At 43.3% G+C, this 17,160-nt stretch overlaps 1 protein-coding gene across 2 annotated transcripts; it reads right to left on the reverse strand.

Annotated features, from left to right (window-relative positions):
* Positions 1-260: 260 nt before the first annotated feature.
* On the reverse strand, positions 261-15,529 carry copb2 (COPI coat complex subunit beta 2). Of its 2 annotated transcripts, none has more exons than XM_021589769.2 (21): positions 15,373-15,529; positions 12,378-12,515; positions 12,175-12,261; positions 11,893-12,019; positions 11,620-11,768; positions 11,342-11,488; positions 10,880-10,979; positions 10,539-10,681; positions 10,110-10,309; positions 9,808-9,918; positions 9,553-9,641; positions 9,232-9,338; positions 8,858-9,001; positions 8,608-8,738; positions 5,735-5,942; positions 5,389-5,499; positions 4,828-5,042; positions 1,538-1,814; positions 1,261-1,344; positions 838-993; positions 261-679 (listed from the first exon to the last, which is right to left on the reverse strand). In XM_021589769.2, the coding sequence occupies exons 1-21, from the start codon at positions 15,373-15,375 to the stop codon at positions 584-586; spliced, it is 2,823 nt and encodes a 940-aa protein (XP_021445444.1). In that variant the 5' UTR covers positions 15,376-15,529; the 3' UTR covers positions 261-583. The 2 variants fall into 2 exon arrangements, with proteins under 2 accessions (XP_021445444.1, XP_021445443.1); XM_021589768.2 differs by having other exon boundaries at positions 838-996.
* Between the last annotated feature and the right edge of the window lie 1,631 nt (positions 15,530-17,160).

The following is a 17,160-nucleotide window of genomic DNA, read 5'->3' on the forward strand; positions in this document are numbered from 1 at the left end:
TTATGATGGCTTACTGGCAAGTTATAATAATGGTTGCTTTAAAACAATTTGAAGTAACATTCAAAACCAGCTAGTTTTATACATGAGGAACGACAAATGAAGCTAAAAGAGTTAACAGTTAACAACAATCAAGTCTACTGTGAAAGAACGCTGATAAACACAGCACAAATAAAATATTTAACTTTTTAGAGGTCAGTTTAAAAGCCAGCGTCTAATGATTACATCCCCGATGTATCAAAAAGGTCAAACTGACACCAGTGTTTGACATACATGTACATCATTTGCAATTTATTTGGCGTAAATGAACACTGATTTGCCATTGAACACATACAGGGGTGAAAATATATAACTCAATGCACAGATAATTAGTGAAGGTCCTGGATGAAGTTTAAAAAAAAATCTGCTTTAAGATTCAAGACATGTATAACTCTCCTCTCTTTCCCTCGCCTGGGAATCAGCATCATAATCTACTAAGTCTTCCAAACACTGTAGGACAAAAATAACACAGGTAAAGTAAAAATACAAAAGTGGGTTTGGTCTCTTAAATAAATTGATAGCATGAATGAGAGAGGGGGGGGGGTTCTCAGTCATCCAGGAAGTCCTCGTCCAGGTTGACGTCCGAGGTATCAATGTCGTCCAGCTCCATGTTGTCCAGGTCGTCTTCAAGTTCGTCCAGGACCTGGCGAAGTAAACACACAACGTTAACACCTGGCCCATAACACAGCTAATGTATGAACATAACCTGTTGCAATATCAGTACCATCTCGATTTCTTCTCACTGGGTAAAGCGCCTCACCTACTGAACATTTGTCTATTTCTAGGGAGGCTGTTGCCTACCTTGTCCTTCTGTGACTCAGATGAGCTGGGGCTTTCCTCCTCAGGTGCAACCTCAGGCTCTGCCTCCGAGGGGATCACGACTGCAGCCACTACCGCCGCCAACACGGACGCCATCACGCCTGCGGCCGGCATGGTCTCCTCGCCGCTGTCTTCAGCCTGCTGGTGGACGCACACACACAGACATGAGCAGGACTCCACACAGTACACACCAGGGGTGTGAGATCTGTTTTTTAGCATCTCCCCTGTTTCCATCTTTAATCCAGCCAACATGTGAGGGCTATTCTAGATGTGAAACTCTACTCTTCCACTTCTAGGTCTGTGATATCAAAAACATATTGTCTGTGTAGAACTACAAAGCCTTTAATCAAGTTGGCTACCAATTAGTCTTTGTAGTGGAGGTTTCTGAGAAGAATGAAGACTTACCAGTACCGGTGTAGCGAGGGAGAGTGGAGCTCCTTTGGGCTCGTAGCCCGTGGCCTCCTCTAGTATATTACGTTCTTCATTGGGCTGGAGAAAAGAGACGAGGAATGGGTGTTGTGTGTAACGATAAGACAAAGACAACAATGGATGAGATAAGGATGGAGAGAGTGGACTACTTCTGTGATGCAAATATGCATCCATAACTATCTTTCAGATTCGAGATGTGAACGTCAGATTATTCACATTTATTAGAGCTCCACCTCCAACCCCCACCACTCACCGTGATGAGAGGGTAGTTGGTGGCGGGCAGGGAGTTGCCCAGGCAGGTCTCACGGAGGAACTGCTCGGCCACGAATGACTCCTTCAGCCCGGGGAACAGGTTCTCATACTCAGTGGGGTCAGCCAGTGACTCAGCCGCCTTCTGGTTGACCTTGGCCAGGCTCTCCCTCCACAGCTTGACCACTCTGGACACCTGGCTGGGTAGGTAAGTGCGGGCCAGGAAGGCCGCCTCGGGCAGCCGGTTCGTCCGGATCAGCAGCTCTAGACAGTGGTCCAGTCTGAGGACAGACAGCCAGACACCAGTGTCAGAGAGAGGTCCAATACACTCCTACTAATCACGTTCTATACTTTCCAAGAGCTTATTTTTGCTCATTGTTAACAGCTACAACAAGGAAGTCCGATGCCTCACTGACATGGATGAAGGAATAGCGCCGGTGACAGCAAGATTCCATTGGTAATACACTGAACAAAAAAACTAAGTGTTCGTCCCATGTTTTATGAGGTGAAATAAAAGATCCCAGAAATGTTCCATACACACAAAGCTTATTTCTCAACTTTTGTGCGCACATTTGTTTACATCCCTGTTAGTGAGCATTTCTCCCGTGTCAAGATAATGCATATCAAGAAGCTGATTAAACAGCATGATCATTACACAGGTGCACCTTACGCAATAAAAGGAGAGTCTAAAATGTGCAGTTTTGTCATAGAACACAATACCACAGATGTATTTTGAGGGAGCATGCAATTGGCATGCTGACTGCAGGGATGTCCACCAGAGAATTGAATGTTAATTTCTCTACCATAAGCAGCCTAAGCCGTTGTCTATCAACAATGACAAGCCACCAGGGTCTGACAACTTGGATGGAAAATTACTGAGGATAATAGCATACGATATTGCAACTCCTATTTGCCATATTTTCTATTTAAGCCTACTAGAAAGTGTGTGCCCCCAGGCTTGGAGGGAAGCAAAAGTCATTCCACTACCTAAGAATAGTAAAGCCCCCTTTAATGGCTCAAATAACTGACAAATCAGCCTGTTACAAACCCGTAGTAAACTTTTGGAAAGAAATGTGTTTGACCAAATACAGTGCTATTTTACAGTAAACAAATTGACAACAGACTTTCAGCACGCTTATAGGGAAGGACATTCAACAAGCACAGCACTTACACAAATTACTGATGATTGGCTAAGAGAAATTGATGATAAATTGTGGCGGCTGTTTTGTTAGACTTCAGTGTGGCTTTTGACATTATCGACAATAGTCTGCTGCTGGAGTTGTAGTTTTATTTAACCTTTTATTTTACAAGTCAGTTAAGAACAAATTCTTATTTACAATGACGGCCTACACTGGTCAAACCCAGACGATTCTGGGCCAATTGTGCGCCGCCCTATGGGACTCCCAATCACGGCCGGTTGTGATACAGCCTGGAATCAAACTAGGGTGTCTGTAGTGACGCCTCTAGTACCGAGATGCAGTGCCTTGAACGCTGTACCACTTGGGAGCCCAAGCCTCTCCAACATAATCTAGGTAGAATCAGGAATTCCCCAGGGCAACTGTCTAGGCCCATTACTTCTTTCAATCTTTACTAATGACATGCCACTGGCTGAGTAAAGCCAGTGTGTCTATATATGCTGATGACTCAACACATGTCTGTTACTAGAGCGACTGAAAGGACTGCAACACTTAACAAAGAGTTGCAATTCGTTTCTGAGTGGATGGCAAGTAATAAGTTAGTCCTAAATATTACTAAAACTAAAAGCATTGTATTTGGGACAAATCATTCACTAAACCCTAAACCTCAACTAAATCTTGCAATAAATAAGGTGGAAATTGAGCAAGTTGAGGAGACTAAACTGTTTGGAGTAACCCTGGATTGTAAACTGTCATGGTCAAAACATATTGATACAACAATAGCTATGATGGGGAGAAGTCTGGCCATAATAAAGTGCTGCTCTAACTTCTTAACCTCACTATCAACAAGGCAGATCCTACAGGCACAAGTTTTGTCGCACCTGGACTACTGTTCAGTCGTGTGGTCAGATACCACAAAAAGGACTATCTCTCCTTGCTCAATGTGGACGAGAGATTGACTTAATCACTGCTTGTATTTATGTGAGGTATTGACATGTTGAATGCACCAAGCTGTCTGTTTGAACTACTGGCTCACAGCACAGACACCCATCATTACCCCACAAGATATGCCACCAGAGGTCTCTTCACAGTCCCCAAATCCAGAACAGACTATTGGAGGTGCACAGTACTACAAAAAGCCATGACTACATGGAACTATATTCCACATCAAGTAACTGATGCAAGCAGTAAAATTATATTTACAAAACAGATACAAAAAACACCTTATAGAACAGCGGGGACTGTGAATCAACACAAACAAAGGCACATGCACACAATAACATACGCACTATACACACATGATCACATGGATTTTGTACTGTAGATCTGTGATAGTGGTGGAGCCTGAGGGCACACAGCGTGTTGTGAAACCTGTGAATGTATTCTAATGTTTATCTATGCATAGTCACTTCACTCCCACCTACATATACAGATTACCTCAACTAACCTGTACCCCCACACACTGACTCGGTACCGGTGCCAAGTGTATATAGCCTCGTTATTGTTAGTGTGTGACTTGTTATTTTAGTCAACTTGGTAAATATTTATTTTCTTAACCCGTCTTCAACACTGTTGGTTAAGGGCTTGTATAGTAGGCATTTCACAGTAAAGTCTACACTTGTATTCGGCGCATGTGACATAACGTTTGATTTGATTTAATGTTGTACATTTTATAAACTGCATTAATTTCGCTGGACCCCAGGAAGAGTAGCTGCAATGGGAATCCAAAATAAATACAACATTGTTTTAGAGAATTTAGCAGTACGGCCAACCGGCCTCACAACCGCAGACCAGGTGTTACACCGCCAGCCCAGGACCTCCACATCCGGCTTCTTCACCTGCAGGATCATCTGTGGGGGAGGGGTGCTGAGGAGCATTTCTGTCTGTAATAAAGCCCTTTTGTTGGGAAAAACTCATTCTGATTGGCTGGGCCTGGCTCCACAGTGGGTGGGCCTATGCCCTCCAAGTCCCAGTCATGCCCAGTCATGTGAAATCCATAGATTAGGGCCTAATGAATGTATTTCAATGAACTTAATTCCTCATATGAACTGTAACTCAGTAAAAACGTTAATTGTTCTATGTTGCGTTTATATTTTTGTTCAATGTAAATCACATGATGTGCTCCATCCACATGCCTGTTCCCCTCTTCTGTACTCACTTCCCCTGCAGGAAGTAGGTCATGAATGCCACGTTGTTCTTGCCGTCCCGCTCAGCGCCCTCGGCCAGCTTGCCCACCATGGCGGCGTTGCCCGAGGCGGTGGCCAGCAGCAGCAGGCCACCGTAGTCCTGGGCGTGATGAAGGCACTCCTGGGCCAGGCTAAACTGGCACTTACTGATGGCCAGCTCTGCCAGCTGCTTCCACTTCTGCTCCGACTGCCACCAGAGAAAACAACGGTTCTAATGTTTACATTCACGTTATACAGTACTGCCAGTTAGACGGATATCGTAGGAAGTTGAATCCTCACTTCAAGCTAAAACAATTACATAGTTAAGCATTGTTTAGTGCAGCTTAGCTGAAGGACGGTTAATTAATTTAATTTAACAACACAGTCCATTCAGATCTAAATCAGATGTTGACTAAATAGATTTAAACCTAGAAGATAGTCTTCAGTATTGAATAACTAATTGTAGAATGACTGATATATATTCATCTTTAGTCTTTGAACTCTTGTAGTGTGTGCAGTGGTCTCTCCATAGCCTATTGTACAGTAGGTCTCACCTCTGCCTCCACAGCCAGCTGATAGGCGATCTTCAGCTCCCCCAGCTGCAGGGCAAGCTCAAACCTGTGCTCTGAGTCTGATGACACGGCCAGAGCCTGCTGCTTGAAGCCCTGGATGACCAACAAGAACATATCAGTAAACATTGTAACATTTCATGCAAAGACAGTCAGTTCACACAACAGCAGCCACATACAATTTTTGTTTTGAAATGGAGAGCCCAGAAACGCTAGCATCCCATAGTCTAGCTAGAATTCCCGTTGCACCCCGGCTCCACCATAGGTTCAAAATACAAAATTTTACTTCATCCATTCGCCCCACTTCCTCTGTGAACTGGAAGTTTCTGACCTGTTTCTCCAGGAAGTGTGCTACGCGGGTCCTCTGCTCCTTGGGGATGGTGGGCAGCACTTTGTCGGCCATGCCAAAGTCCCGGCGCATCACAGCTGTCTGGTACTCCAGCACAGACACCAGTAGGGAGTAGCTGACGATGTTCAGCTCCTTGTCACCCAGGTACAGGCGGTCGTCCTTGGGGATGTAGCCCAGGAGGTACATGGTTCTACGGATGGAGCAGATAGACCATATGTAATAGGGATTTAAAAGGAAACTGATCACACTTTGAGATGGCGTTCTAGGACTGGTTTCCAATGCACAGATAAAGCCTAGTTGTAGACTAAAAAGCATGCTGAATGAAGGAAGATCTTTTCATAGGAAGATCTTTTTAGTCCAGGACTAGGCTTAACGTGTAACTGACAGCGTTTTAGCAACGTGAAATCTGATACAAATCTGTTCATATACACCAGGGAAGAATATGATGCCCCCTTATTTATTGGACATTTTCTGAGCACTTTCATAGAATGTTTGGGAATGACGTAGAGTAAGGCATTTGGGAAAATTCTACAGCGATATATAGTGATAAAGTGTCCGTGCGTTTGGACAATTAATAGACATCGCAGGAAATAAAACCTAATAAAGATGTCGGCCTTGTCCTGGACCAGACTCTACACAGACCGATGCGCCATAGACAATCAGAACTACAATAGGCGTGTATGCAAATAAGCCATATGGGCCTGCCATCATTCACTTTCAACTGGACTGTGTGTTTACAGGCAGTAGGGCCTGCCATCACTCACTTTCAACTGGACTGTGTGTTTACAGGCAGTAGGGCCTGCCATCATTCACTTTCAACTGGACTGTGTGTTTACAGGCAGTAGGGCCTGTCATCACTCACTTTCAACTGGACTGTGTGTTTACAGGCAGTAGGGCCTGCCATCACTCACTTTCAACTGGACTGTGTGTTTACAGGCAGTAGGGCCTGCCATCACTCACTTTCAACTGGACTGTGTGTTTACAGGCAGTAGGGCCTGCCATCACTCACTTTCAACTGGACTGTGTGTTTACAGGCAGTAGGGCCTGCCATCACTCACTTTCAACTGGACTGTGTGTTTACAGGCAGTAGGGCCTGCCATCACTCACTTTCAACTGGACTGTGTGTTTACAGGCAGTAGGGCCTGCCATCACTCACTTTCAACTGGACTGTGTGTTTACAGGCAGTAGGGCCTGCCATCACTCACTTTCAACTGGACTGTGTGTTTACAGGCAGTAGGGCCTGCCATCACTCACTTTCAACTGGACTGTGTGTTTACAGGCAGTAGGGCCTGCCATCACTCACTTTCAACCGGACTGTGTGTTTACAGGCAGTAGCAACAGTGCGACTTTAGACCATTAGATCATTAAAAAGCATTCGCACAAGCCACAAAATAGACCTCAATGGGTTTCTGCAGTAATGTAAATACCAGGAGTCCTCTTATATTTGGGAACTTTACAGTCCTATTGATCAAACCACCACAAACAGGTAGGCTCTCTTCCTCCCTAAAATCAACAACAAAAGTTAGCCAGCGCCAGATGAGCTCAAATCTAGAGTGACAAACCCTCTTCTTCAGCTTAAAGTTGGCCGTCAAAATTGCACTGATAAACGATGGGGAAAAGTAGCTTGCCCTTCTGCAGCTTGCCTGCCGATGCATGCTTGTCCCAACCCACATTTTGCCAATTGAATGGGAACTGCCTGCCCATTTGATCAATGCCAAATACATGATTGACAACTAAGAGATATTCATTCTGTGGAGAATAGTTGTTCAAGGTCAGCATAGCTAGCAAAGCAATTCACATTCTTGCTAGCTAACCAAATGACACCTGCATCTTTAGCTGTAGCCACCGAAAAACGGTGAGGGGGAAAAGTCAGTCACTCACCCACTTGTCCAATGACATGACATCCTCCCAGCAGCTAGCTAACTAACATTGGTCTCTGTATTTTTAGCTTCCTAAATAGATACGCTAGCCTATTAGGCATGTTATGACTGACTTGTGATCATTGCCCTTGCTAGTTTGATTATATTGACATTCCCAGCCTTAGTTACATTCATTCGCTTTTGTCCCAAAAAATGTAGTAATTGAAAGTGAAACAGTGCATCCCGAGTGGGTGGAGGCAGCAAACAATGTACCAGGCCATCTATAATTTATAACCTGATAGGAATGTATTGGTGAATTATATCAATCATGTTCTGAACAACATCCATCTATTCTGCAAACTGTCTTACTGTACGTCTTGGAAGTTTTTGTTGGTTTTGTAGCATAAACTGGGAATGAGATATTTTTGGCTGATATGACTGTCTGTAGTAGTTAAAACGCTGTCAGTTCCACTTTAATCTCTGTCCAGAAGAAAAAAATACACTTAGGTTGTTGAGTAAGTTAGTGGGCTCCCCCCCCCCCCCCCCCCCCCCGTTTATTCAGTTCAGTTATTTGTTGGATAGTCTTGTTGTAGAATGAATGTCAATGTAGCCCAAGCACATATGCTGCTTTCAACACAAAAGGACTTGACTAATTCAAATGTTGCCCTAAAGAGGACAATAGTGGGGACTTTTGGCTTCACATTAGCTGACATAACACAAACATTTAGCCTATTTAGCAAATTTACAGAGGTTATTGTTTCTGGTCTTATACCCCCAACACCAGTGCTTACACAGCCAGCAAGACAGGGGTCGCACTCAAAGCAGCACTAAGCTCCACGTATTCTTCAACTCCAGTCTCTTACTCCTGGATCGTATTCACTATGAACCAAACAGAGAGGGACCTACCTCAATTTGCCCAATAAGAAATATTTGTTTTCTGTTGCAAAATGTATTGCTACTCTGTGCTCTAATAAATATAACCCTGGTTCGCCGTACCTGTCCAGGTGAGCGATGGTGACAATCTCTCCCCCCACAAAGTAGTTGAGTCTGTTGACAGAGCTGGTGTAGATGAAGCAGTCTCCCACCCATAGGCCTGTCTTCACCACCTCCTGGATCTCCCCCTGGACCTGGAGGATCAAAACAGACACAAAATGGCCGACAGATTAGGGAGGAGGAAGGGAGGTGGGTGTTCACTGGTGTTATGTTGTCGATGGCACCAGAGTATTTGCCTGTCACACACACACACCTCAAAGGCGTCTTCGATGCCATCCTCGGTCACTCCCTCGTTGTTCTCTTGGGAGGCGGCTACTTTCTCTGACAGGTAGCGCAGGATGAAGAAGGAATCCTCTGTGGCTATACACACCAACTCCCCTGAGTCTGACCAGAAGATCTACAAACAGAGAGAGAGGGAAAGAGAGAGGAGGATGCAGTGTTATCTCATGCTTCGCTTACGGTCCTGATGTCATGATGATGAAAACATTAATGTCATATGCACATTTCTATCAATACGATACTGGGTAGAAAAGCAAACATTCACCGAAACAGACCCTTGTACATGCTAGGATGCTCCTGTACATATCTATATTCTGATAAAGATGCTATTTTCTCAACAGTACTCACATGTTTGGGCTGGATCTCGACGCGGCGGATCAGCTCTGTGTTTTCCCAGTCATAGAAGGCCAGACCGTTCACTGACCTGACGCCTAGCAAAAAGCCTCCATAGATACCTGCAGGGAAATTTATATCAGGCTCATATTCATTGGGCACCAGTTGGAAGAAAACATACTGAAACACATATGGACTACCTGGATCTGTCCAATAAGAACGTTCATTTCATTTTCTGTTTTCATTACCTGGCGGGTTCCATCAAAACTGTCATAATTTGTTTGCAGTATCTTTGTTCACACTACTAACTACCTGGGCCGGCCTTCTTCCACTTACCTTCAGCACCAAAGTCTGGCTTGAAAGACTTCTTCTCCTTGAAGTTCTTGAAGATTTTGACCACACTGTTGCTTTCCCTGATGGCATACCTATGACAAGACAGACCATGGACATTTGTGAGTGACAGAAAGTAATCATCCATTCTTGGAAGAAGAAAATAAAATCACATACTTTGATTGGTTATTAAATTCAATTATATAAAGCTAAATCCCAATTGCTGTGAATGAATTGTAGGGGTGTGTGTGATGGACTCACTCGGAGGAGTCGTGTGCCCAGACAAACTCCTGCGCTGAGCCGAAGCTCTTGTTCCTCAGGGCCATAGCAGTGTAGATGATGTACTCTCCGTCTCCACACACCACAACAAACCTGACAACACAAACAATGCATATGGATTAGAGAGAGGCTCTGTTTTCTAACAAATTTGTTTTTTTTAATATAACATTTGAAAACAGCTTTGCCTTTAAAGGTGTGGCACACAAATACGCAGTTGTTGTGCAAGACATTTGAATATATTCCCTAAATAGCTGACACGGGAGTCCAATGCAGTGCGGACTGACCTTCCGTTGGGGTTGTGCTGGATGGTCTGGGGGTAGATCTCACAGCTGCCCATGTCTTTGACGGCCAGCGGCAGCCTCTCTCCATCCTTGATCTCCGTGTCGCCCATGGCCTTCAGGTTTGCCTGCTGCACCTCCGAGTGCTTGGCCCAGATGATCTTCCCACTGGTGTCCATGGACATGGCTGGCTCCTCACGCCCCAGCTACAGATCACAGGAGAGGATGGAATAAAGTACCGAGGCTTTCAGCAGAGGAGATGTCACTGAGTAGTTGTTTCAACATAGAAAGGTAGTTAAAGAGTACGTGTGCAATATGTACAAACAGAAATTCTATCAAACACAGTGGAAACCCATCAGTGTGAAAATATATATATTTTTCTTGAGTTTGACTCTTATGCACAAATATATAGTCATTGACGTTTCTATTGAACACCTTGATGATGATGCTGCCTTCGTCGTAGCCCAGCGCCACGTTGTTGGAGCCTCTCAGGCCACACACACACCACACGCGCTCCATGCCGTAGTTCAGCGTGCTCTCCAGACGGTATGTACTCGAGTGCCAGATACGCACAGTGCCTAAGGAACCAGAGAATGGATTTTTTAAAATATTTTTTTGACTTGTGTGCATGTTTTTATTTAATGGTTTTATTTAACGTTTGTATTTTTCAATATGTAAAATCATCCAGAGTGGAGCAAATATATCTGCTCACCAACAACAGAAGAAGTACTTTCAGAGGATCAGAATATGATAGTGGGTATAAGGAATTTCCTCACCGTCCTCTGAGCCTGTGATGATGATAGGCAGCTCAGGGTGAAAGCTGACACACGACACATTCTGGGCGTGGCCCTCCAGGGTCTGCACACACGTCTTGTTCTGATGGGAGGAAATAAAGAGAGAGAGAGTGATACTCTGCTACAAACATCTACAATACATATTTTTTCTTGGTGAGAGACAAGGGGATGAGAATGGTCAGCAAGACTAAAATAGTCATGCGCAAACACAGTCCACTAACCCCGCCTCCATTGAGTAGGTGAGGCACAGGACAGCACTCACCCTTAGGAACGCAGTAGTGAATGGATGCTTTGCATGGTGTCTTACTGCATTTACTACTGAGTTACACAGAATTTGGCCATGCTCATCTACATATAAATCTGAATCTACTACAGTAGAATGTCATTTCACTGCTTGTTATAATCTGAGTGTGGCTACATTGTTTCATCCCACCTCTGTCTTACCTGGTAGTCCCAAATCTTGACCAGACGGTCATCAGCACCTGATATGAGGTATGGCTTGTCCCCTCCGCTGTAGTAGTCAATGCAGTTGACTCCTTTCTCATGGCCCTCAAGGGTGAAGTTAGGAGAGGAGGAGCCCAGCTGCCACACCTGGGATAAGACAGACCATGTGTCAGAAAAAAACAACTCACACAAACATCGACACCCTATGGTTGTTGTAAGCACACAACTTTTGTTAAGCAGTCATCACACACACACACACACACAGTGTCTGGTGTTACCTTGATGGTTCTGTCCAGAGAAGCGCTGGCAAACTGGTTGTTGTCTTTAGGATTGATGACGATCTGCATGACGTAGTGGGTGTGGCCCTCAAACACCTGACTGCAAGACCACTTCTTCTCCCAGTCCCACAGCTTGATTAGCATGTCGTCTGGACACACACAGGAAGTAACAGTCACTTAATATCATACTTGTGTGACAGAGAATGAGTTTGTGCATTTGACACAAGTATAAAAAGACGGGAGTCAAAAAGAAAAGAGTTACTGATTGCGCACCACTGCTTGTGAGGATGTAGGGCTGGGTGGGATGCACGGCGATACAGCGGATGTAGTCAGAGTGGGCCTCAAACATGTGGACCCTCTCCAGGGTGTTGTAGTTGAACACACGGATCTGCATGTCATCCTACAGAGAGGAAGGAGGAAAGACATTGCAAATGCAGTGAGCACGTAATCTCCATTCTACAAGTCAACACAAAGTGGTGGAAGATAAGATAGACCATCAGTAGTTCTCGTTTCTCATTAGATGCTTGTCCTGAATTTTAAATCAGCATCACTCACCGCTCCGGTTATGACCCAGTTCTTCCTGGCTACAAACTTCGATGCTCTCACTGGAAGGTCACACACTTCGAAGGTCTTCACCAAGGTCTGGATTGGAGATATTTACAAATCGTACATTTTAATTGCATATACGTTTCGCTTTGAGTTGTTTATCTCCATGGTGCAAGTACTCAACATCAAACTGGAACTGTGTGTTTGTTTACCTGTGTTTCGTGGTTCCAGACACAGACACTACCATTGTACAGGCTGGCCAGCATCCACGGCTCGGTCGGGTGGAGGTCCACGCTCTTCACACGGTCTGACCGGGCTGTCAGCTTCCGCTTGATGTCCAGCCTGAGAGGCTGTGAGACAGATGAGATGCTGTCAAGTCAATCCAAATAAACTGACAGAGCAGTGCACAGTGTACTGATCTGGGATGTAATCATTAGTCCAAACAGTTGCAATTTGCAACGAAAACTAAAGTCTATATTGGACAAATTCAGGTAGGCCCCTCCACGTTTCATTCCGTTTGCTTCTATTAAAGAAACGTTTTGCAACAGAATCGGCTTAATGAATACACCCCAGATTGCAGATCATAGCTAGTTTGCAAGCTAACGTTAGCTAATGGTGATAAAACTCTAGCTAGTACACAATTACTAATCCTTCCAAAATCCCCAAAAATGTAAACACAGCACAGTAGCTAGCAATGCAGCTTCCGTACCATCAAATACAAATATTTGACATGCAAAATGTAGAGAGATGGCTAGCTAGATAAATATTGACTACAATATTGGATATTGATTACTGCATTGTTGGGTTTAGAGCGTGTAAAAAGGGCATTTCACTGGAATTATGCATGTGACATTAAACTTGAAACTGCTCACGCGTAACGGTAGTAGGGAAATGTGGTATGTACTGTAGCTAGCTAACGTTAACTAGCATAATTAACTAGCTACAAGGACAAGAGCATCATTGCCAAAGGATAGCTAGACAAAAGGCTTCTTAACAGCTTCTACCCCTAAGCCACAAGACTCCTGAACAGCTAATCAAATGGCTAACCATTTTTACACTGCTGCTACTCTGATTATTATTCATGCATAGTCACTTTACCTCTATCTACATGTACAGTACCAGTCAAAAGTTTGGACACACCTAATCATTCAAGGGTTTTTCTTTATTTTTACTATTTTCTACATTGCATAATAATAGTGAAGAAGTCAACACTATGAAATAACACATGTTTAATCATGTAGTTGAAACCAAAAAAGTGTTAAACAAATCAAAATATATTTTATATTTGACATTCTTCAAAGTAGCCAGCCTTTGCCTTGATGACAGCTTTGCACACTCTAGGCATTCTCTCAACCAGCTTCATGAGATAGTCACCTGGAATGCATTTCAATTAACAGGTGTGCCTTGTTAAAAGTTAATTTGTGGAATTTCTTTCCTTCTTTTAATGTGTTTGAGCCAATCAGTTGTGCTGCGACAAGGTAGGGTTGGTATACAGAAGATAGCCCTATTTGGCAAAAGACCAAGTCCATATTATGGCAAGAACAGCTCAAATAAGCAAAGAGAAACTTTGAAAGTTTCTTCAAGTGAAGTTGCAAAAACCATCAAGCGCTATGATGAAACTGTGTCTCATGAGGACCACCACAGGAAAGAAAGACCCAGAGTTACCTCTGCTGCAGAGGATAAGTTCATTAGAGTTAACTGCACCTCAGATTGCAGCCCAAATAAATGTGTCAGAGTTCAAGTAGCAGACACATCTCAACATCAACTGTTCAGAGGAGACTGCGTGAATCAGGCCTTCATGGTCAAATTGCTGCAAAGAAACCACTACTAAAGGACACCAATAAGAAGACTTGCTTGGGCCAAGAAATACAAGCAATGGCCATTAGACCGGTGAAAATCTGTCCTTTGGTCTAATGAGTTCAAATTTTAGATTTTTGATTCCCACTGCCGTGTCTTTGTGAGATGCAGAGTAGGTGAACGGATGATCTCATGGAGGAGGTGTGATGGTGCTTTGCTGGTTACAGTATCATTGATTTATTTAGAATTCAAGACACACTTATCCAGCATAGCTACCACAGCATTCTGCAGCGATGTGCCATCCCATCTGGTTTGCGCTTAGTGGGCCTAACAATTGTTTTTCAACAGGACAATGACCCAACACACCTCCAGGCTGTGTAAGGGCTATTTGACCAAGGAGAGTAATGGAGTGCTGCATCAGATGACTTGGCCTCCACAATCAGCCGACCTCAACCCAATTGAGATGGTTTGGGATGACTTGGACCGCAGAGTGAAGGAAAAGCAGCCAACAAGTGTTCAGCATATGTGGGAACTCCTTCAAGACTGTTGGAAAACCATTCCAGGTGAAGCTGGTTGAGAGAATGCCAAGAGTGTGCCAAGCTGTCATCAAGGCAAAATATAAAATATATTTTGATTTGTTCAACAAATGTCACTGTAAGGTGAAATACCTTCTGTATTCAGAGCATGTGACAAATACAATTTGATTTGACTTGATTATCCTTGCTACTTAGATAGCTAGTTAGCAAGTGTTTGGCTAGCTATCATCATTCCCAAAATATAATAATGCATTGGAATAGTTTAGACACAAGGACGAACAGCACTACCGCACCTGCTGTCTCGACCTCTGAATTCTCGGCAATGAAATGCAAACTGACATTTACTCCTGATATAACTTACTGACCTGTTGCACCCTCTACAACCAATGTGATTATTATTATTTGACACTGCTGGTCATCTATGAACACCATATACTCTTATAATCTCCACCCGGTACAGCCAGAAGAGGCCACCCCTCAGAGCCTGGTTCCTCTCTAGGTTTTTTCCTAGGTTTCTGCCTTTCTAGGGAGTTTTTCCTAGCCACCGTGCTTCTACATCTGCATTACTTGCTGTTTGGGGTTTTAGGCTGGGTTTATGTATAGCACTCTGACATCTGCTGATGTAAAAATGGCTTTATAAATACAATTGACTACCGTTAGTAGGTGGACAAATTGTGAGCTAACTGACTAGCAACAGGCCTAGCTTGTTTTGCTAGCTATCGTTACCTTAGCTAGCCTTAGTTAGCATGGCTAGCATGTCTCAATCACTATCTTTACTGACATAAACTGGTCACATGTCACCAAACATTACAATTCAGACTACATATCTGTACGTAATATATAACTTTCAACATCGAATGTAAACTTGTCTCACCATGTTTTATCCCTGGATTGTCTCTCTTTATGTGAATGAATTACGAATAATTACAGTCGGTGCTGCGTTTTCTGTGGACGGACTGTCGAGTAGTGACGTGGAACCCATGAAACTTCCTGAAACTGCGTGCGATGCTAATCGATGACGTGTGGTTTGGGGTCGTGGCACTTTTTCCAAGGTCCACTGCTGTAGTTTAGCTATAACTTTGTTAAAATCACTATTTCGAACATAGCATATACATGTTGTGCACATTAAGATGTTTCTGCAGTTTATAAACATGTTCAGACGGTTATTTCCCGAACTAAATTAATCACTGTGATGGCCCAAATTCCAGTATACTTGCTGCATTTGCCCAACTGTAACTCATCTTTGTAAGACTGGTGTTCAGTCCAGGGTAGAAAGCATACCCACTAGTTTATGTTCCTAATCCTATATGGTTTAGGAGTCTTCACTGTGTATCAGCTATGGCCATATGGAATTGTCTTTGACCAGGTAGTAGTTTCTCAAAGTTGTTTATGCCAGCTGGGACCAGCAAGCTATGGTCCCTCTTGTGTCAGGGCTTTTTCTGCTTGGGGGACCGCTCACATTAAAACTAGAACTGTAAAACTGACTCCGTTGTAAATGAACTATCTCAGCACATCCCTCAGACTGACGCTGGCCAAAGACACAGAGGTTAAGAAACACTGGGCTATACAAATGAGTCTAATAAATGATCAGCCGGAGGGACGTTTAGCAATAATAGTGGGTTGCCATGATCAACTTTGAGAGGTTTTAGGCTAACACATGACGGATTCATTTCTATGAAAAGACTGACAACATTGTATTAGAGTTATGGAAGATTTGCCCAACAAAAACAACATATGTAAGGCTAAAAAGAGGGAACAATAAACAATGCTTTATTCAGATTTGCTTGTGTTATGATATGAGTTTGAAACAGTAAGACAAAATAAAGTGGTGAATCCAGTAACTTATATCCAGATGTCCTTTATTATTTTTTCTTAATGTTTAAACACCTATAAGCAGACTATGTCCTCACAGGTCAGTTTCTGTGAATTCAGATAATAAATCTAAAGTGTCTGAGGTCATATATCACTTTTTGTATTGGGAGCTTGGGCTGCCATCTTCCTCAACTTATCTCATTCCATTTGAAGAAACAGGATAGGTCTAGGTCTAGTCCTGGTCGATCAGTGCAAATGAAGGAAAGAATCATTGAGATGCTACCTTGGAATGGCGTTCTCCTGTCAGTCTGTAAAATAAGCTGCACATCCACTTATATCCTGCAGGGGGCAATATCTCTATGCTGTACATCAGCTCCTGAAGAAGGTGCAACATTTCGATAACATTCAGATACAGTAGAAGTGACATGTTCTCTGTCATGCACAGTATGAAATAATTTCAGGTCCACATTAATATTTCTATCTGCAATGTTAAGGATAGAGATGCTATACTGCCATTGCTTATACAGTATAACTATTATGAACATGATTGTTCCAGTGCTTCCACCCACGTTTGGCATTTTCCCCCTTCTGGGCACATATATTGTTTCAATGTCTCTCTATAAAGGAAAACACATTTGTAAAACAAAAGGGAAATGCTATTATCCAAGGGCTGAGGACAGGAAAATAAGTAATCAATGAAGTAGAAAAATAGAAGAAGAAGAAGAAACAGAAAAGGAAAATGAGGATTAGATGGAATGATCTGAGATTATGTATTTATTTTTATTTCTTTGCCACATTTTTATCAGTTTTACTTTAGTGCTTTATAGGATGCATGTTTTGGAATAATTGT

This window comes from Oncorhynchus mykiss, chromosome 28 (genome assembly GCF_013265735.2).
Source record: "Oncorhynchus mykiss isolate Arlee chromosome 28, USDA_OmykA_1.1, whole genome shotgun sequence".
In the NCBI taxonomy this organism is placed as follows: Eukaryota; Metazoa; Chordata; class Actinopteri; order Salmoniformes; family Salmonidae; genus Oncorhynchus; species Oncorhynchus mykiss.

Coding starts and splice junctions, on each gene's coding strand:
- copb2 (XM_021589768.2), bottom strand. Junction 11,489..11,619: donor CTCTGGACAGAACCATCAAG/GTAACACCAGAC, acceptor GTCTTATCCCAG/GTGTGGCAGCTGGGCTCCTC. Junction 9,339..9,552: donor GCCAGACTTTGGTGCTGAAG/GTAAGTGGAAGA, acceptor ATTTCCCTGCAG/GTATCTATGGAGGCTTTTTG.